The sequence below is a fragment of the Macrobrachium rosenbergii genome, chromosome 25, assembly GCF_040412425.1.
Source record: "Macrobrachium rosenbergii isolate ZJJX-2024 chromosome 25, ASM4041242v1, whole genome shotgun sequence".
Classification (NCBI taxonomy): domain Eukaryota; kingdom Metazoa; phylum Arthropoda; class Malacostraca; order Decapoda; family Palaemonidae; genus Macrobrachium; species Macrobrachium rosenbergii.
Window position 1 is genome coordinate 15,301,942 of NC_089765.1, and position 16,285 is coordinate 15,318,226.

The 16,285-nt window shown below is 35.1% G+C and overlaps 1 protein-coding gene across 4 annotated transcripts; it reads right to left on the reverse strand.

Moving 5' to 3' along the window:
• Window positions 1-960: 960 nt before the first annotated feature.
• On the reverse strand, window positions 961-14,900 carry LOC136852375 (BLOC-1-related complex subunit 8 homolog). 4 transcript variants are annotated; one of them, XR_010857117.1, is made up of 7 exons: window positions 14,763-14,900; window positions 13,541-13,663; window positions 12,961-13,138; window positions 10,071-10,178; window positions 7,380-7,428; window positions 4,902-4,971; window positions 1,511-1,526 (listed from the first exon to the last, which is right to left on the reverse strand). XR_010857117.1 is itself a non-coding variant. In XM_067126965.1 (6 exons), the coding sequence occupies exons 2-5, from the start codon at window positions 13,602-13,604 to the stop codon at window positions 4,929-4,931; spliced, it is 393 nt and encodes a 130-aa protein (XP_066983066.1). In that variant the 5' UTR covers window positions 13,605-13,663; window positions 14,763-14,900; the 3' UTR covers window positions 1,312-1,526; window positions 4,902-4,928. The 4 variants fall into 4 exon arrangements, 3 of the variants coding, with proteins under 3 accessions (XP_066983064.1, XP_066983066.1, XP_066983067.1); XM_067126965.1 differs by lacking the exon at window positions 7,380-7,428 and having other exon boundaries at window positions 1,312-1,526; XM_067126966.1 differs by lacking the exon at window positions 4,902-4,971 and having other exon boundaries at window positions 1,312-1,526.
• Window positions 14,901-16,285: the final 1,385 nt, after the last annotated feature.

The following is a 16,285-nucleotide window of genomic DNA, read 5'->3' on the forward strand; positions in this document are numbered from 1 at the left end:
CCTGGCAGGTCCTGCCACACCATCAGGGCGAGTTCAGAATAGGCACAAATGACCTGGACCTCATTTTTTTGTCTATTTTCCTTTTCCTTCTTGGTGTCCAGCTGGCGTACCTTTGACGACTGCTGTCAGGAATACACTACAATCAGGAAAACACATATTTAGACACCAGGCAGGGTTTCATGAAAGGTGGAATTGGACGGCAAGCATTCTCTGCTATACAACTGGAATGCTTAATGTAATTGAGAGGAAACTTTTATGTCAAACCTTGTCCTCAGTGCTGGGTCTGACCTTGATGCACTGACAACTCTTAGGGCACTGTGTGTAAATTCAGACGGATCTCCTAGGACAGCTGTTTGAGGGCTAAGGTGAACTGGCAGTCGTGGGTTTGGACGAATGGTGGGAAGATGATCTTAGTTTGTAAAGTTCAGGCTTGCTTTCATTGATGGACGAGCTAATTGTGAAGGGTATGAAGCCCCATCACTTAATGTGCAGATGAATAGCATGAACAGACCAGGTGAACAACATGTTTGAACCAGAATATACAGTAAAAGCAGCATTAAAATGGCGATGTGGAAAGGCCCACCACACCACCAAACCACTAGGTCAAAGTTCTTGATTCTCCCAAGGAACGGCATATGCCGTTCATATGACATCACAAAGTGATTTATGATGAACTGCAACTGCTGCTTAGTGGTATGATTTCAATGTATGAAACATTGGGTGGCAAAGTCCTGGAAACATTTAAAAGAGAATATCTCTTCTGGTTCCAACTTTTTTATGCAGTATCATTGGATGTAGTTTTTTTCCATATTTTAGGTAAAATTGAGGACAATATCATTATAGACACTGGTCATGATCAGATCCAAAACGCTGTAAAAAGGTAGGAAAGAAATTGTTTAAATTTATAAAATAACAATGAAATACCATGATCAGAAAGTAAAAGGTAATAATATGTAATGGTTAATGCTGTATAATATTGTATATTTGAAGATATTCAGAATTCTTTAAACATGTTAAAAGCAATCAAAATCCCAGTGAATTCTTATAACAACAGGCAATTCTTTTCGATATGTTAACTCCATTCATGAAAATATAAGACAATATATAGGTACTGTGATAATGTCATCTTCCTTGAAAAATACGCATAATCCTTAAGTACACCAAACATGAACATTTTTCTCCATTCATTCATTATCATATAATAAAAAAAGTGTTTTATTCACACACATTACCAAACATTAACGTAAATACTGGATGCTATCATGTAACTACATCATCATTCACTTGAGGCCTTATCTTTTTCTTCATCGCTTGTCTCCTCCTCTTTACTACCCAATTTTTCCGTGGAGTCCTTCTTGTCCCCTTTGCGTGTGTGGCTCTCGTACGAATTTCTTGCGTGTTGGAGGGCGCTTTCGACCCTAGACGCGGTCTCGCGAAATGCATCTGGAAGATCTGGTAGGTCGGGAAGATCTATGCTGGTAATGTGTGACGACAGTCGCTTGTACATGCTTGGCTCTCGTTGTTTCCTGCGTTTGAATATAGCAACCGCAATTTTAATATCAAACAGTGCAGAAAAACAGATCTTCTTAATGGAATCACTACCCAAGGTTGTTGCTTATTACAGAGGCATGAGACTATTTTACTAGTCTGTAGTTCAAATACACTTTGCAACCCTTTCTTATATTTTACTTGTCTGGTTCTGGATAAATGGTAAGCAGAAAATACTGATTTACGAGACCGAATACTGTACTGACATACTTCTTTGATGAAGAACTGCAAACACGGATTAATTTACGTGGAAATTTCAGTTGGTAGTTTACTTACACTGATTTTTTATCAGTAGTGCCTTCACAATTTCATTCTAGTTATTTTTCTTCAGGAGAATTACAGTCAACGTAAGCGTTGAGATTTTACTTAAATATCACCAAATAATTTCATAGATTTGCTATACTTCAGTAACATTATGACAAAACTGTAACATCAGTGATGGTAGAAAAATGATGTACCAGTGTGCATACTGACCAAATTAAACAAATCATTCATCTTTGATATTATCTTCCTAATCCTCCACCTGAATTGCCATTGGATGTCTTTAAAAACACAGTTTGAACTTTGCCTTCGATTCCTCATTTAACTGCTTGCAAAGACTATGCTATATACTTCAGCAAGCATAGGTGTGATGTTCCAGTCCCAGGTAATTACCCTTTAACATTACTCTTCATTTTAATCTATTTTGCAGTCAAATTACCAACACACACATAGTGTACAGATGTGTAACTTGAAGGCCTCATTTTTTGAATTTCATATATTGAGGTCTTATATGCAACAATTCAGAAAGAATGGAAAAAACTCACTTCAAATCTTACCCCTTTGAGGGGAAAGCCAGCTTTAAAAAAGATTTATGATGATGACCCTTTTTCTCTACCATGTCCAAATTAATATCTCAAGTCACTGAAAGAATGGGAAGCATTTACGTCAAATAGCCTAGTATTTCACCACCAATCCTCCGATTATGGTGTACAATGCAGGAAATACTACTGGGTCCTTTTAGAAGCATTCTGTCAGTAACACATAGCACTGCTGTCTGTCTTACTTTCTATTCATATCCAACACCTCGCATTTTCCCTTCTCTAATTTTTGACTCATTAAAGAATGAAGTCTTCAGGCAAGCCCCACATCTGATTAGAAATCCAACTTATCACACTTTAAACTTTCTTACAATAATCCACCAATCTCAACACAACTTGAAACCCACAATCCACATACAAATATCAGGATTTGTCCATTTACACATCCATAACATACAGTTATCAAAATACAAAGTACAGTGTATTATACTATATCAGATCTGTTGTACCAAATCTGTAAGTAACATACTACAATTGCTAACATACTTTCTAGAAAACTCCCGACATATTACAATATTTTTCCACATAGGTTTTGGATATTTGTAATGTTTAAGTAAATCCTTTTGAGTGAAATTCAAATTATACAATTGGCTGACGAGACTAAGCGTTTAATGAAACTTAAAATTGTACATATTCAAGAACCTGAAGGTTAACTGTACAAAAATGAACGTCATGCATTAGTGAAGGCAAGCATTTTCTTTCAAGTGTACAGTAATAAGTAAACTACCTATTCCAGGAAGCATATAACAATCATTCATTGTAAAAGACTCAAAATCTCAAGATATGACAAAAGTTTGAATCAGCATATAGCATTTATCTTTCAGACGGTTTTGAACACTGGCTCAACGGTGTAGAAACGAGTGTATAATTTTTATATATCCATAATCTTCTGCTTACTAAAACATGATGCAGAAATCTGCAGATACTGATAACAGTGAACACTGGCAGTAATAATTTTGTAATTTGCATTAAACGTAACAAACAGTTTCATGACTATTAAGAGGTAATTTAAGAGGCTGGTGCTCCTAAACAGTAACCACTTTCAAACAGCCCCCCAGTGTCTCTGGTCTGAAGAGAACTGTTTCCAATCTGTTTCCTATAAAAGCAAGGAAAGTGCAAAAGTTAAAACTGATATGCAAGAACAAGAAAACTCTTTGTGAAACCCCACTTGGTATATTTGGCCACTCCAACATCTAAAAAAGCCAAAACAGTTGAAAAACTGCACGGTGCAAATACAATACCAAATCAAAACGAATACAGAACAGAGGAACATACATTGCCAACTTGTCTTATATCAAAAGGTTGTTGGGTACAAAACAGAAATCTGACTGTGTGTAATAAAAAACATTACCGTAGTCAGGATCTTTAATTATTAATACCCACTTGAAAGGTCTGAGTACTTCCTTATTTTACATAATGCAAGATTAGTTTCAGATATTTTTTAATTACAATAATAACTATCAGAATATACTTTTGACTTCCAACACCTACAAAGAGGAAAGATTGGTATGACTTATTATTCCAGATGTTTACAGGTAAAGACTTCAAACACAATACAGTACAAGAAATTTCATAAATTTTAATAAGAGTTTTACTTTAATAAAGTACAATATACAAGTCAGTGCATGTCACACTATGCATAATGAAAATTACACATGAAAACAAAATTGTGATAAAAAAATAAACTGAAAAAAGAATATTGTATGAGCCTACCAGTCACATTCAGATTTTGTAACAAATTAATGTACAATGAGATGCCGTAATGAAATCTGACACTACACTGAATCTGAAACTTCAATTAAAGAAAGGCTACAATTAATATACCCAACTACATGAGCAATTAAATTTCCATATCTTGAGAAAAAAAGGACGCTTGACGCAACAGTTTCTCATAAGCATTTACATCTAACAGTAACAGTTGTGAATACCAAAACTAAGTAACATAAGCTCTGGTTTTATCTACATTGCATATCTACCTAGTTTCTCCTCTCCTGTGTGATAGATTTGTCTGTTAAACAAATATATCAAACCAGTTGCAAAGGTTTCTCTGATGTACACCGCTAGGAATGAGTGATGGGATATCTTCACAAGGCTACAAGCTTGGTTGAAAATAAGGGCACATTTTGTACTTCATTGCACAATACCTGATAATTTTGATTCTCCTGAATGAGAAAATACCAAAGAAAAATCCATATTTATACAAGCACAGTGCATGTTACAAAGAAATGCTTTAACCTTAAAAGCTTCAAAGGGCTTGAACATCATAAAGCACACTGATTCAGAAATCAGTCTTGGGCCTAAAAGCGTAAGCAGTTGTGAATTTCCAGTGAATTAACGGTTCTTCGACCTTTAGGACAATCACCAAAGCTTTTAATCGAACAGACACTGTAAGGAAAGACATGGTTTCAAAACACTAAGCAGTTTTCTTCTAAAGGGCCTTCTTTCCACTACAGTAAGAGTGGGCTGAGTTTAGTAAAAGCCTGGCCAACTTACGAAGCTGCTCATAAGATAATTTGGACGTTATAGGAAGTCTGTGTTGGGTTGAAAGGAAGACTTCTTCAATCTAAAAGAAACAAAAAAAAAAAAAAAAAATTATGCATGAATGAATTGACTCGTCATCTTCGGAGAACTTGGAAATAAAAAAGCTATCGACAAATAAAAAAAATATACTGTAGATGGAAGCATGGCAAAGTGTACTGTACTGCCGTTTTGCTTCTGTAAGGATATTAAATCATTCTTTTACTGGAATGTCACTCACTAAATTTCAACCATCTTCCTCAACTCAAAGTTTGGAGCGTACTTTCATTTTTGGTAGGGCCATTCTTTAACCTCTCACATAGGCCTAAATGATTCCTTTTTTTTAAAGGGAACTACTGTATTATATTAACCCTGTGCAATATATTTTAATGTTACCTTATGTATCCAATCTTCAGCCACTTTTCTAGAAGTCAATTTTAAGGATCATTTCTTTAATCAAAGAAATTGAAACAATCCTTTACAAATAGTTGAAATTTCATCTCATATTAATAATAATCCTTCTTTTAAATGAAAATTCAAATCACCAAAGTCCACAGTTATTTGTACATAAACAAAATTCCTAAAAATGGTTCAGTATCAATTTATTCAAAACATCTAATAAGAAGCATTAACAACAGATGCATGCAATAAAAAACTGCTGCTTTCAATGTTCATGAGTAGTCCATATATCTTGTTATAAAATTTACAGTAATATATTTTTAGAGTTAATTTTTCATTATTGCTTTTACATTTTATTTGACTGAAATCTATCTGTCATAGCCTGTAACGGTACTTCATATATTAGAAGTCTATACTGTAGTAATTATGTAGATATGTCAAACCCTAATGTTTTGATACAAAATGACATAGCCTTTCTTGTTGCAATTCAGATAGCTCAAGTCCTAAAATGGTAGATGATACATGAGTACATATGGTCTATAGAATTTAATCTTTTTTTATGGGCGATCACAATAGTTTGTCTTAATGTCTGAACATAGAATTCGTTACTCATCACCAAAACCAGTTGTTCATAGCCAGTAGGCTAAAACTTGTATACATAACTCTCACTTTGTAAGGTGCACCACAAGGATGTCCAGAATGGTTTTCAAAAGTCACTTCAAACTTTCTCCTTAACGAATTTGGTAATTGATTTGGAAACAATATTAATCCTGCACTAACTTCTAAGGTTATTTTTATAATTAACAAAGAAATTCAAATCATTCTCTGTAGTCATTTAAAAGTTTTTTCTTAATATGGAAATTTAAGCAACCATCTGTAATCTTTTTACCCAACTCCCATTGTCAACTAAAATGTCAATTAAATTTGCACAATGACCTTTCAGATTGCACACAATTAAGAGTTTTAGAACCACAAAGAATTTTGGCCTTCTAGATGATCCTCCCTTGAGGCACTGTGATGAAAATACATGAAAAAAAATGGCTAAGTTAACAGAAACAATGTGTGAACATGTAGCTCCACTTGTAAGGTCACTTCTGCCAAATATACCAAGCAGTCTAGCACAGACACTTTTTTTTTGTTTTGCCATTCTCGAATTTTCACAATACCACGTTCTAACTACAGATTGCCACACCACTCTCTTCAATGAGAGGATATTTAAGTAATATCTCACATACTTAAAATTTGTAGCAATAGCCTTGACAAAGTTAACATTGAAAATCTGACTTCCTAATAGTACCATGTAAATATATTACCTTCAGGAAAAGAAATATTCTTTAATGAGATACAACTGCAATTACTCAAGAATACCAATAGCAATGATGCTGAATTGCTCTTAAAGCAACATCTTTTGAATGCAAGAATGAACAATCACAGGAACTGATGATGTTTTTAATTAGATGCCAACTCTTAAGTTTACTTGGAACAAATTTTGAACGTGTAAAGAATACCCCTATTCGTAACAACATCCAAACAAATATACAAGGGCACAGTTGTGGGTTATATTTTGTCTGCACTACTATACAAAATTCACACTCATGAATGCTGGGAATTGAGCTAAATCAGTGAGATCTTACTTCAACTAACATCAAGAGTTTTCAAGAAAGGGAACTCTAAGATAACACTTAAAAACTCATAAAAAGGTATATGCTTTAGTAATAAATATCTATAAGAAATCATAAACATATTTCTTGTAAAACGTCTACGAACTTGAAGTACACCACCTTCAAAAGACACAAGAAAGAGGATTTTCACCACTCGTAGCAAAAGATATGGTAAAACGGTAATAAAATATGCTGAAACGGCACAGTGGTCAATGTCACACAAAAGCTCTAGGGGGGGGGGATAAATGTTAAATATCTAAACTTCACTTACTATGCAATGGCAAAACATGTAAAGGCAACAGAAAAGACCTGTGAACTTAAAAAAATAAAAAGCCATCTTCAGAAACAAACAATATTCGTAATACTGCATAGGAAATAAAAACCTGTTACTTACATCTTACAATCTGGGTGCAACTAAATGGACTGATAGGAGCTATTTTGGTCTGAAACATGCAAGAAAAGTGAATTTAAACGATACTACATAAAGCAACAAAATCAGTAACAAAAATAATACAAAAAATGAGAAACCAAATCAAATAGAAAGCTAAACTGCAATAAATCACTAAATGGATGTTAAATCTGTTGTTTCAACTGTCAACACCATCTGATGAAAAGCTCTGCAACTTTGGGCAGTACCATAACTCAAAACAAAAACAAAGTTTCACTACAATCTTCAGAGGTTACTTCAAAAGGTCACAAAAAACAAAAATAATGCTGACGGAGTATAAAAATTACACTTAGCGCTTTAGCATGGATTAACAATCAATAAGACTGAAAAATATATGTTAAACTAAATTTATATAGTTTGCACAGTACTGTAATACCAACAGGAAATGTTTTTTTTTTTTAACTAGTATTAAAGGTTACTTGTAGTAATTTACTACACTCAACTCAAAGCAGACTACTAGACCTATATCCAACTAGAATGTTTCAAAAATATATTTTAGGTTTCACAAATACACACCACTGCTTTACACAGCCTTACTCTTCCATTTTAAGCATATGACTGGATACATATTAACTTGAAAGAGGCCCGGGCTCCAACATAGCTGAGAGACTCCCACACGTGGTAGGGCAAACCCCAGGTCACTAACCCAACCCCTCACTCGGTAAAAAAGTTTTACTCCTGAATGAATGTGCCTGCACCCAAACAGTGAAGAGACAGAGAAGATATTGGCACAAGGCAATGGTTTGCATTTATGAAACAATGTCCATTTATACACAGACAAAACCAATGCCATACATAGTCATATATCTACAGTACAGGTACAGTACTTAGGTGAGGGGGTTACTTTAGCAAGGGTGTGCCTATGACTGGGATGTGTCATGAAACACAAGGTATTACACCTAGATCTGTCATTTAGTTAACACATTCAAGGATGTGAGATCCCTCAAGTTGTATGTGTGTTTTAAACCAACTAAATGGGTAGGTCCCACTTGTACCTTGGCAGATTACCCAAAAGAAGTGTTGATCATCTTGCCAAGGAAAGAAATGCACAAATAAAGTCCAAATTATCTGAGAAGTTGAAAAGGTGTGTAGGGTTGTATCTGCAGTGGATCACGAATGAAATGAGAAGAAAATGAAGAAGTGGTAAGTAAGGAAGAGATTAGAGGCCACTACAGGGCCTACAGAAAAAGTACTAAGGTATCACCTAAATTCCTGAAGTACAACAAGATGAACTGGCATCTTCAACTCACAGCACCTTGAGGTCATCTCCTGATAAGTTATGTTTGAAAGGGCGAAGCAACAAAAGCGTAAGCTTCATGCATTTCAACTTCAATGAGTGTGATATCCTGGAGAGTATAATTTTTTCTTTTAATGGCTACTATATGCTAGGAAGCTATTGTTGGAAACATGGCAACAAAGAGTTCAAAGGTAATGAACAGAAAATGACAAGTGATAGCGGCAAAGATATACCTTTTCAGAGCTCTGATAGGGTACAACAGCTGTCATTATCAGCCAATCTAACAGAAAGATTGGAACGAATCATTTGGATATCCCAGGGGTTGGATCTTTGCAAGGAAATATGAGGAGATAGGGGTGCAGAACAGCCAAAATTTAAATTTCATTTCCAAATCATGTAAAAGTTTACTTTCTGATATCACATTGAGGATTCGGGTCGCAGTAACCACACCAAAAGTGGACAGTGATCAGCCCGCTAGTAGGTACTTTGGACCTAAGGGAGTTCCTCGTTGGCCAAGTCAGTACAGTTGTCGGCTAGCACTCTGCTAGGGCCGAGTTCAAGTCTCCGGCCGCCTAATGAAGAATTAGAGGAATTTATTTCTGGTGATAGAAATTCATTTCTCAGTATAATGTGGTTCGGATTCCACAATAAGCTGTAGGTCCCGCTGCTAGGTAACCAATTGGTTCTTAGCCACGTACAGTAAGTCTGATCCTTCAGGCCAGCCCTAGGAGAGCTGTTAATCAGCTCAGTGGTCTGGTTAAACTAAGGTATACTTAACTTTTGGACCTGGGGCTCTACTTAACTTTTGGACCCAAGGGGGGGGCTCAGCTCCCATACAAGGCAAGTAGAAACATTACAAACAGTGTAACTTTTGAAATGGTGCTCCAAATGCACATATTTGGTGTCTTTAGCTTTTAAACAGAGGGCTTATACCATCTTCAAAAGTACTTTGTCGAACTCCATTAGAGACAAGGTGGCACAAAACTCAACAGACAAATAGCTTCTTTCATCCTCTTCCCGGCAGATGATATTGCAGTTACTTCAGGGTTGACTTGATAATGTTTTTGCATTGTGATTATAATATATGTACTTTGCTTGACAAAATAACTATTTTGAAAGCAAATTTGGAGGTCACATTTCACCTATAATCATAAATATTTCATTTCAATATTATACTTTGGAAGCACGATAAGAAGTCTGGCAGTGGTATAAAATGCCAATGTTCGGAAATGAGTAGGAAGGTAACGTCACTGTTCAGAATTAGTTATCTAGCATAGGTTCAATCCTAAAGCTGAATAATCCTACTTCTATGGTAGTACTTTCTCTAATAAGAAAATGTGTTAAATATTCCATGACAAACACTGTTAACGATAAAAAAACATTAACAACAAGATACTAACCTTCGGGTCTGTTCGAATTTGAGCTGCTGACGAAGAAATATCGAGTTCTTCAACAATTCAACAAGTGATAAGAATTTTTCATTTGAATCTTGCATTCCCCTAACAGCTCTGAAAGCATGCAAGGGTGGTTAATACTAAGTTGTGACAAGCTGTCAAAATTAAATCTTTATGGCTCTACAGTAAAAGATACACAAAACCTGTTCAAGAGGTAAACAGGTGCCTAAAAATTGCCATAATCCTAAAAAAGATACTATTGAACAATGCCATAATCTTAAAAAAGATAATTATTGAACAAATACCATGGTCCAAATAATTATCAGGGAGCTTTACCTGTCTACAGAGCCATAATTCTCATGTTCTTAAATGAAAATAATATATAAAATAAATTACTACCGTACTTCTTGAAGCTTTGATAATCAAAACGTTAAAATATGAACAATCATATTATTTCAAAATTAAATCTTACATTTCCTAAATGGTTAGACTTGATCATTAAGGATGATGGCCTAATATTCAAACAAAAAACTGGTGTTTCCAAAGACTATAAGAAACATTTATGTATCTATTTTTGTAGAGATGCTGTATACTGTAGTACTGTAATTATTCTGTAGGTTTCTTACCATGCAACTTCACAGTTTATTAAAGTTAAAGTAATATCAATCACACATTTTATTCAGTATTTGTTTAATCTATGAATTTAATTATTTATTTTCAATGCTGGGGTGTAATGTATCAAAAGAAACTTTATAAATCTGGGAAAAAATTTTTCCCACAAAACAAACATTTTAATTTTACATTCGTACAATAAAGGGCATACCATAAACAAGTTGAATAACAACCATATAAATACTAGTGGTGAATTCATGATCACTAGATGCCTTACATAATACTTTTCACACAAAACACTCCCTTGTTTCACAGATTCAACCCAATGTTTCCAATCCCTTATAGTGCTGATCTAAATAGCTGTTGTACACCAAGCCTGAAAAGATAAGTAATCCCCACTTGCCAGCTCTTGAAACTTTTACTAGCAAGAGCAGAGTAAGATGAAATCTGCAATTTCAGTTCATGCACAGCTGTCAAGGTTAATTGCGTCATATCTAAAACTTCTCGTTGATAATATACATGAACTAATTCAAATAATAATTGCTAAGTTTCTACAGATTTTTGAGGCCTACCATCATTATTGTCATTGCCTCCAATGTCATGCAATACAAAAGTCCTCTATGAAATTCTGCCTCTTTTGGGTTTCTTATGCTTTCACTTCCACAAATCTCCACTCATCTCCAGTCTTCTGTCTCAAAGTTCATATTCATGTAGGTCTGGGTCTTTCAACTCTTCTGGTGTCTCAAGAAGCTCAGCTGAAATGTTACATACTATCGTTCCCGAGGCCCATGCTGTCTACATCTCCCCTTAATCATCATCTCATTTTCACATGGAACTTTAGTAATTTTCTTTAAGGTACCAATTTCCTTTTTATCCTTCCACCCGACTCCTAACATACTTTCAATCGTTACTGCAATCCAAACTCTCTCTTCTGTCTCAAACAATTTCTTTTATAATAAAATTCATGAGAAGGGCAACATCCCACAAAAGATAATTCGCTAAACCAGAATCTGACGACATTAACTTTGTATGTTTTGCTCCTTGATATTTTCAACTAGCTTTACATATTTATCAGGGACACTAAGTTGACATATGACCTATAATACTGGTCTATGGACCTGCCAAATGCTTCTCACAATCAACAAAAAACCATCAAAATTGAATTTTTAAATTCCATACACTGCTGTCCAGGTGTTTTCCATGCCCTAAGTTTCTTTATTACTGATTCTACTTCACAAACCATGCATTCAGGTTCTATTATATCAAAAACCATGCATTCAGGTTCTATTATATCAGTCAAATTATCACCACTCATACCTCAAGTCACACCACCTAAAAAAATTACCTGTCCAGTACTGTCCTTCATATTCTGATGGTACTTTTATTAATTCCATCCCTCCTTTTGACAAAAATATTAATCGTTTTCTGTTCATTAGTAATTATGATGGCTATCCTAACATCAATGCCCGTCCCTGAAAGCATGGGTTTGTCAGCATCACTGGCCTGCGTTTTCAAGTATTCTCTTTTAACTCGTCTTACACTTCGTTTAATTTCATTATCTGGACTTGAGTGCTTAGTACATTATACTTTGCATTCATCACCCCATTCCTGAAATTTTTTTAATATTGCCATTTGCTTATGTTTATTCTTTATTACATCTGATATCCAAGGTTTTCATCTTGTTACTCATAACCCAGTAAAGTTCTGTAAGTGATTTAAAAGTTAAATTATGCACAGAACACTGGAATGAAACTAACACTACTAAAAAGCTAAATCATCAAGATGATCAAAAAGTTAATTATTCACAAACAATTGAATGTTATGAAGCCAGCAATCCAAATGATAATACCCACAACCAAAAAGAAACTTGCAAGGAAAAAATTCACTTTTTTCACAATAAAGTTTAAAAGGAACAAAAAAAAAAAAAAAATGCTAATGAAAAAAAATTGGTACATGAATTAGTAATAAGTGCAAAACAGTCGAGAATAGTGAAAGAAGCCGCACACAGCACTGTAGGTTCATGACAAGTAAAGAAGATTCTTCAGAAATACTTGATGATTCAGATGGTGCCATGCACAGTGAGTCTACCTGTTTCAGTGCTGACGAATAAAAAACGGGCAAACTTGGGAATATTTGGGACACAATAATATACACATAAGCATATGTATATCTGATTAATGGGGTTGTGATAAAAACCAAACTCTTAATAATGCCTAACAATTCAAGCCACACAGGTAAGCTTTACAAAAACACTAAAATTATCCAACTCTTTCCTATATCATACCCTAGGGCATACTCCACATCATAACAAGCGCCCTGCAGTTGAGAATGAAGTGAAGTGACGTGCTGTCTTCGAGTGACAGTTGGCGGTAATGCTCGTCTGACATGCTCCTGGAGACGATACACTGCTAGAGATGGTTCGTTGGCAGATATGTGGATATTCTCACTCACTCTTTCCAAAGCTGCAGAAGATATAGTCATTGTAAGGTTAAAAATTATAAATCATTAAGAAATATAAATTTACATAAGGAAAACTGAATTTTTCAAAGGACACAAATATAAAGCTAACTACACTGAGCGAAGAACCATTTACTAAGTCACTGTAAACAGCCAATACTTTTTGAGTTACGAATACCACAACAAGGTTCCCAAAGGCAATACCTCCCAAGATTAAGTTTTTTACCCAGTTTAGTATTCTTAAAGTATTTCAGTGACTTCTGTTTTGTTTCAACAAATACCATACTCAGTAATTTGGGGGGTTAGTATTTTACGGCAGCTTATCACCCTGACTTACACAGTGTTTGTAGTGCACATGACTCACCTGAATCCAGCATTTCATGCAAAATATATTAAGTATTCCTTACCTTTTTTAACTTTAACTTCCAAATCTGGATCATTTGGGGGATGAGGTGGAGATATAGTTGCCATCCTCTAGCCTACTTGGTAGGGAGGCAGTTAAATCAGTGATGATATAAGCTCGTACAAATCTGGGAATGATAAAGAGACTTTTATACCTGTCACTTTACAATGAAGAATAAACATTGCAAGATTTATTGTTTCAAACTTACAGTACATTTAACTTAGTCACTGATTTACATGGAAGAATAGGTATGACCTGGCACCTGAGGCTAGGTTAGGTTAGGTTCCATACCTGTTATTAACGGTGTAACATCTTTGTTCTTTGTAGCTTAATGTTTTGTGATTGACCCTGACTATAGGCATTGATTATGTTCTTTATCTGTCAAGTTATCTTGTGGTTTATGCATTTTACACCACTCCTGTTGGAATAATATTCTTGTTTCTCATTTATCCTACCCTAAAAACCTTCGTTTCGTCCTGGCGTTAAGCCTATCTCACAAGAAATTAAAATATCTGAGTATTACCAAAAAGGGGCCTACGACCTGGCCCATACACTCGACTGATTTGATTTAAGAAGCCCATGCTTAAAAACTGCCATGATGAACTTGGGAAAATTTAGGCTGTTAAAAATTTAGCGCCAGTAAAAATGGGCCAAATCCCTGACTGTGATTATCTGATTAGAGCATTTTGAACACTTCATTTGGTAGCATTTTTTTAATTGTATAAAGCTTATTCAGAAATAGGCTAGCCTTGAGGGGGTCTCTCTCTCTCTCTCTCTCTCTCTCTCTCTCTCTCTCTCTCTCTCTCTCTCTCTCTCAGTGTGCAAGTCCGTTTGATTCTAATGAATAAATAAAAGACCGCCGGATGGAAATTAGCATGAAAATTAACTTTCTCTCTCTCTCTCTCTCGTCATTTGACACCTAGGTAACTACTCCCAGTGAACCCTGATTCACGGCCCTTCCTCTCTCGACAATAATGGTGACCGTCTTTAAAATTCGAATCAAACTTAAAATTAACCCAAACCATGGCCCTGTTGGGCTACCAGTAACGCCCAAATCAAGACAGGAAGGATAAACCTACCCTTGGCAACAAGAGGCCATTCTTAAAACTACCTTGTACCAGACGTAGCCATATCACACTCAAAAGGCAATAAATAAATCTAACTTATACATTATACAGCATAACGATCAAATCACCTTACAATTAATAAACTATGAGATTGTTTACCTTATTCGAAGACTAACTATTTCCACAATCACCAGCGACCAGTCAAAGAAAGGAAAGACGTAAGCAGAAGTCAAACGTCAATACTTGACAGCTGTGTTTATTGTAGAGCAAGGGGGAGTTACCTATGGTACGGCTCACCTTTGAATTCGCGTCTTCTTCTCAATTTGGTCGTTTTTATCGATTTCTTGTCTCTTCTTCTAAAGTTCTCGTGTGCACTTTTGTCACTTATTTCGTAATCATCTTCATACAAGTTATAATAAGCAAGAATATCCACAGGAACTTGTTTTTTATATAGTTTTTTCTATATGAGGCTTGTTACTTAAAGTTATATTGTTGTCGAAATTCCAAATACATTGCAGTCTAATATGATTGCTCTAGATTATCTGTTACGCATCTTTGGCTTGGCAATTCTTCTCCCTCTATAATACATCTGTCTGTATTTCACCATCTCTGAATAAAATAAGCGTTTTTGGAAAAGTACTAACATAACAAACATGGCTTTTAAATCTTCCAATATACATAAAAATGATCTACAGTTTTTCCTTTCGTCTTAAACCGTGATTGTACAGTGGTTCCTTCATTAATCCATTTTTCTTCAGATTTCTTTTTTCTTTTATCTGCTTCCTTGATGTGTCCTGACTTTTGAATGTCCCTTCAATATTTAAGATGTTCTCTAGAACATTTTTGAGATTTTTTTGCATATGCTATTGTTAATCATTGCTGGTATAGTTCTGGTACACACATATATGTATATGTGTATATATATATATATATATATATATATATATATATATATATATATATATATATATATATACTATAACGACACGACCGTCCATTTTTAATAAAATAAAATCAATCAGTCCAATACCTAACAATTCTCCATCCATTTAACTCAAACCCAAGGAAAAAAAAATTCCTGTTCCACGTTTCAGGAATCCTTTGATCTTCCACAGCGCAAGATAACAGGCTTAATGCTAATGAATTCAATTCTCATATGAATAAAAAAAAAAAATGACAGTGAAAATGAGAAACACTGAGTTGTCGGAACCCAGTGACTGAAATGTCAAAGATTTTATTCGGAGAATTCTTTTTACTCTAAGGATTAAAATGTCCAAACCTTCATGCTGTTTCAAATTTTAGTTTTCTGAAAAGAATGCTATTGTGCCGGCTTTGTCTGTCCGTTCGCACTTTTTTCTGTCGGCCCTCAGATCTTAAAAACTACTGAGGCTACAAGGCTGCAAATTGGTATGTTGATCATCCACCCTCCAATCATCAAACATCCCAAATTGCAGCCCTCTAACCTCAGTAGTTTTTATTTTATTTAAGGTTAAAGTTAGCCATAATCGTGCTTCTGGCAACGATACAACCCAGGCCACCACAGTGTCGTGGTTAAAGTTTCATGGGCCGCGGCTCATACATTATACCGTGACCACCGAAAGATAGATCTATTTTCGGTGGCGTTGATTGTACAATGTACAGAAAACTTGATTGCATGGAAGAAACTTCGGCGCATTTTTTAC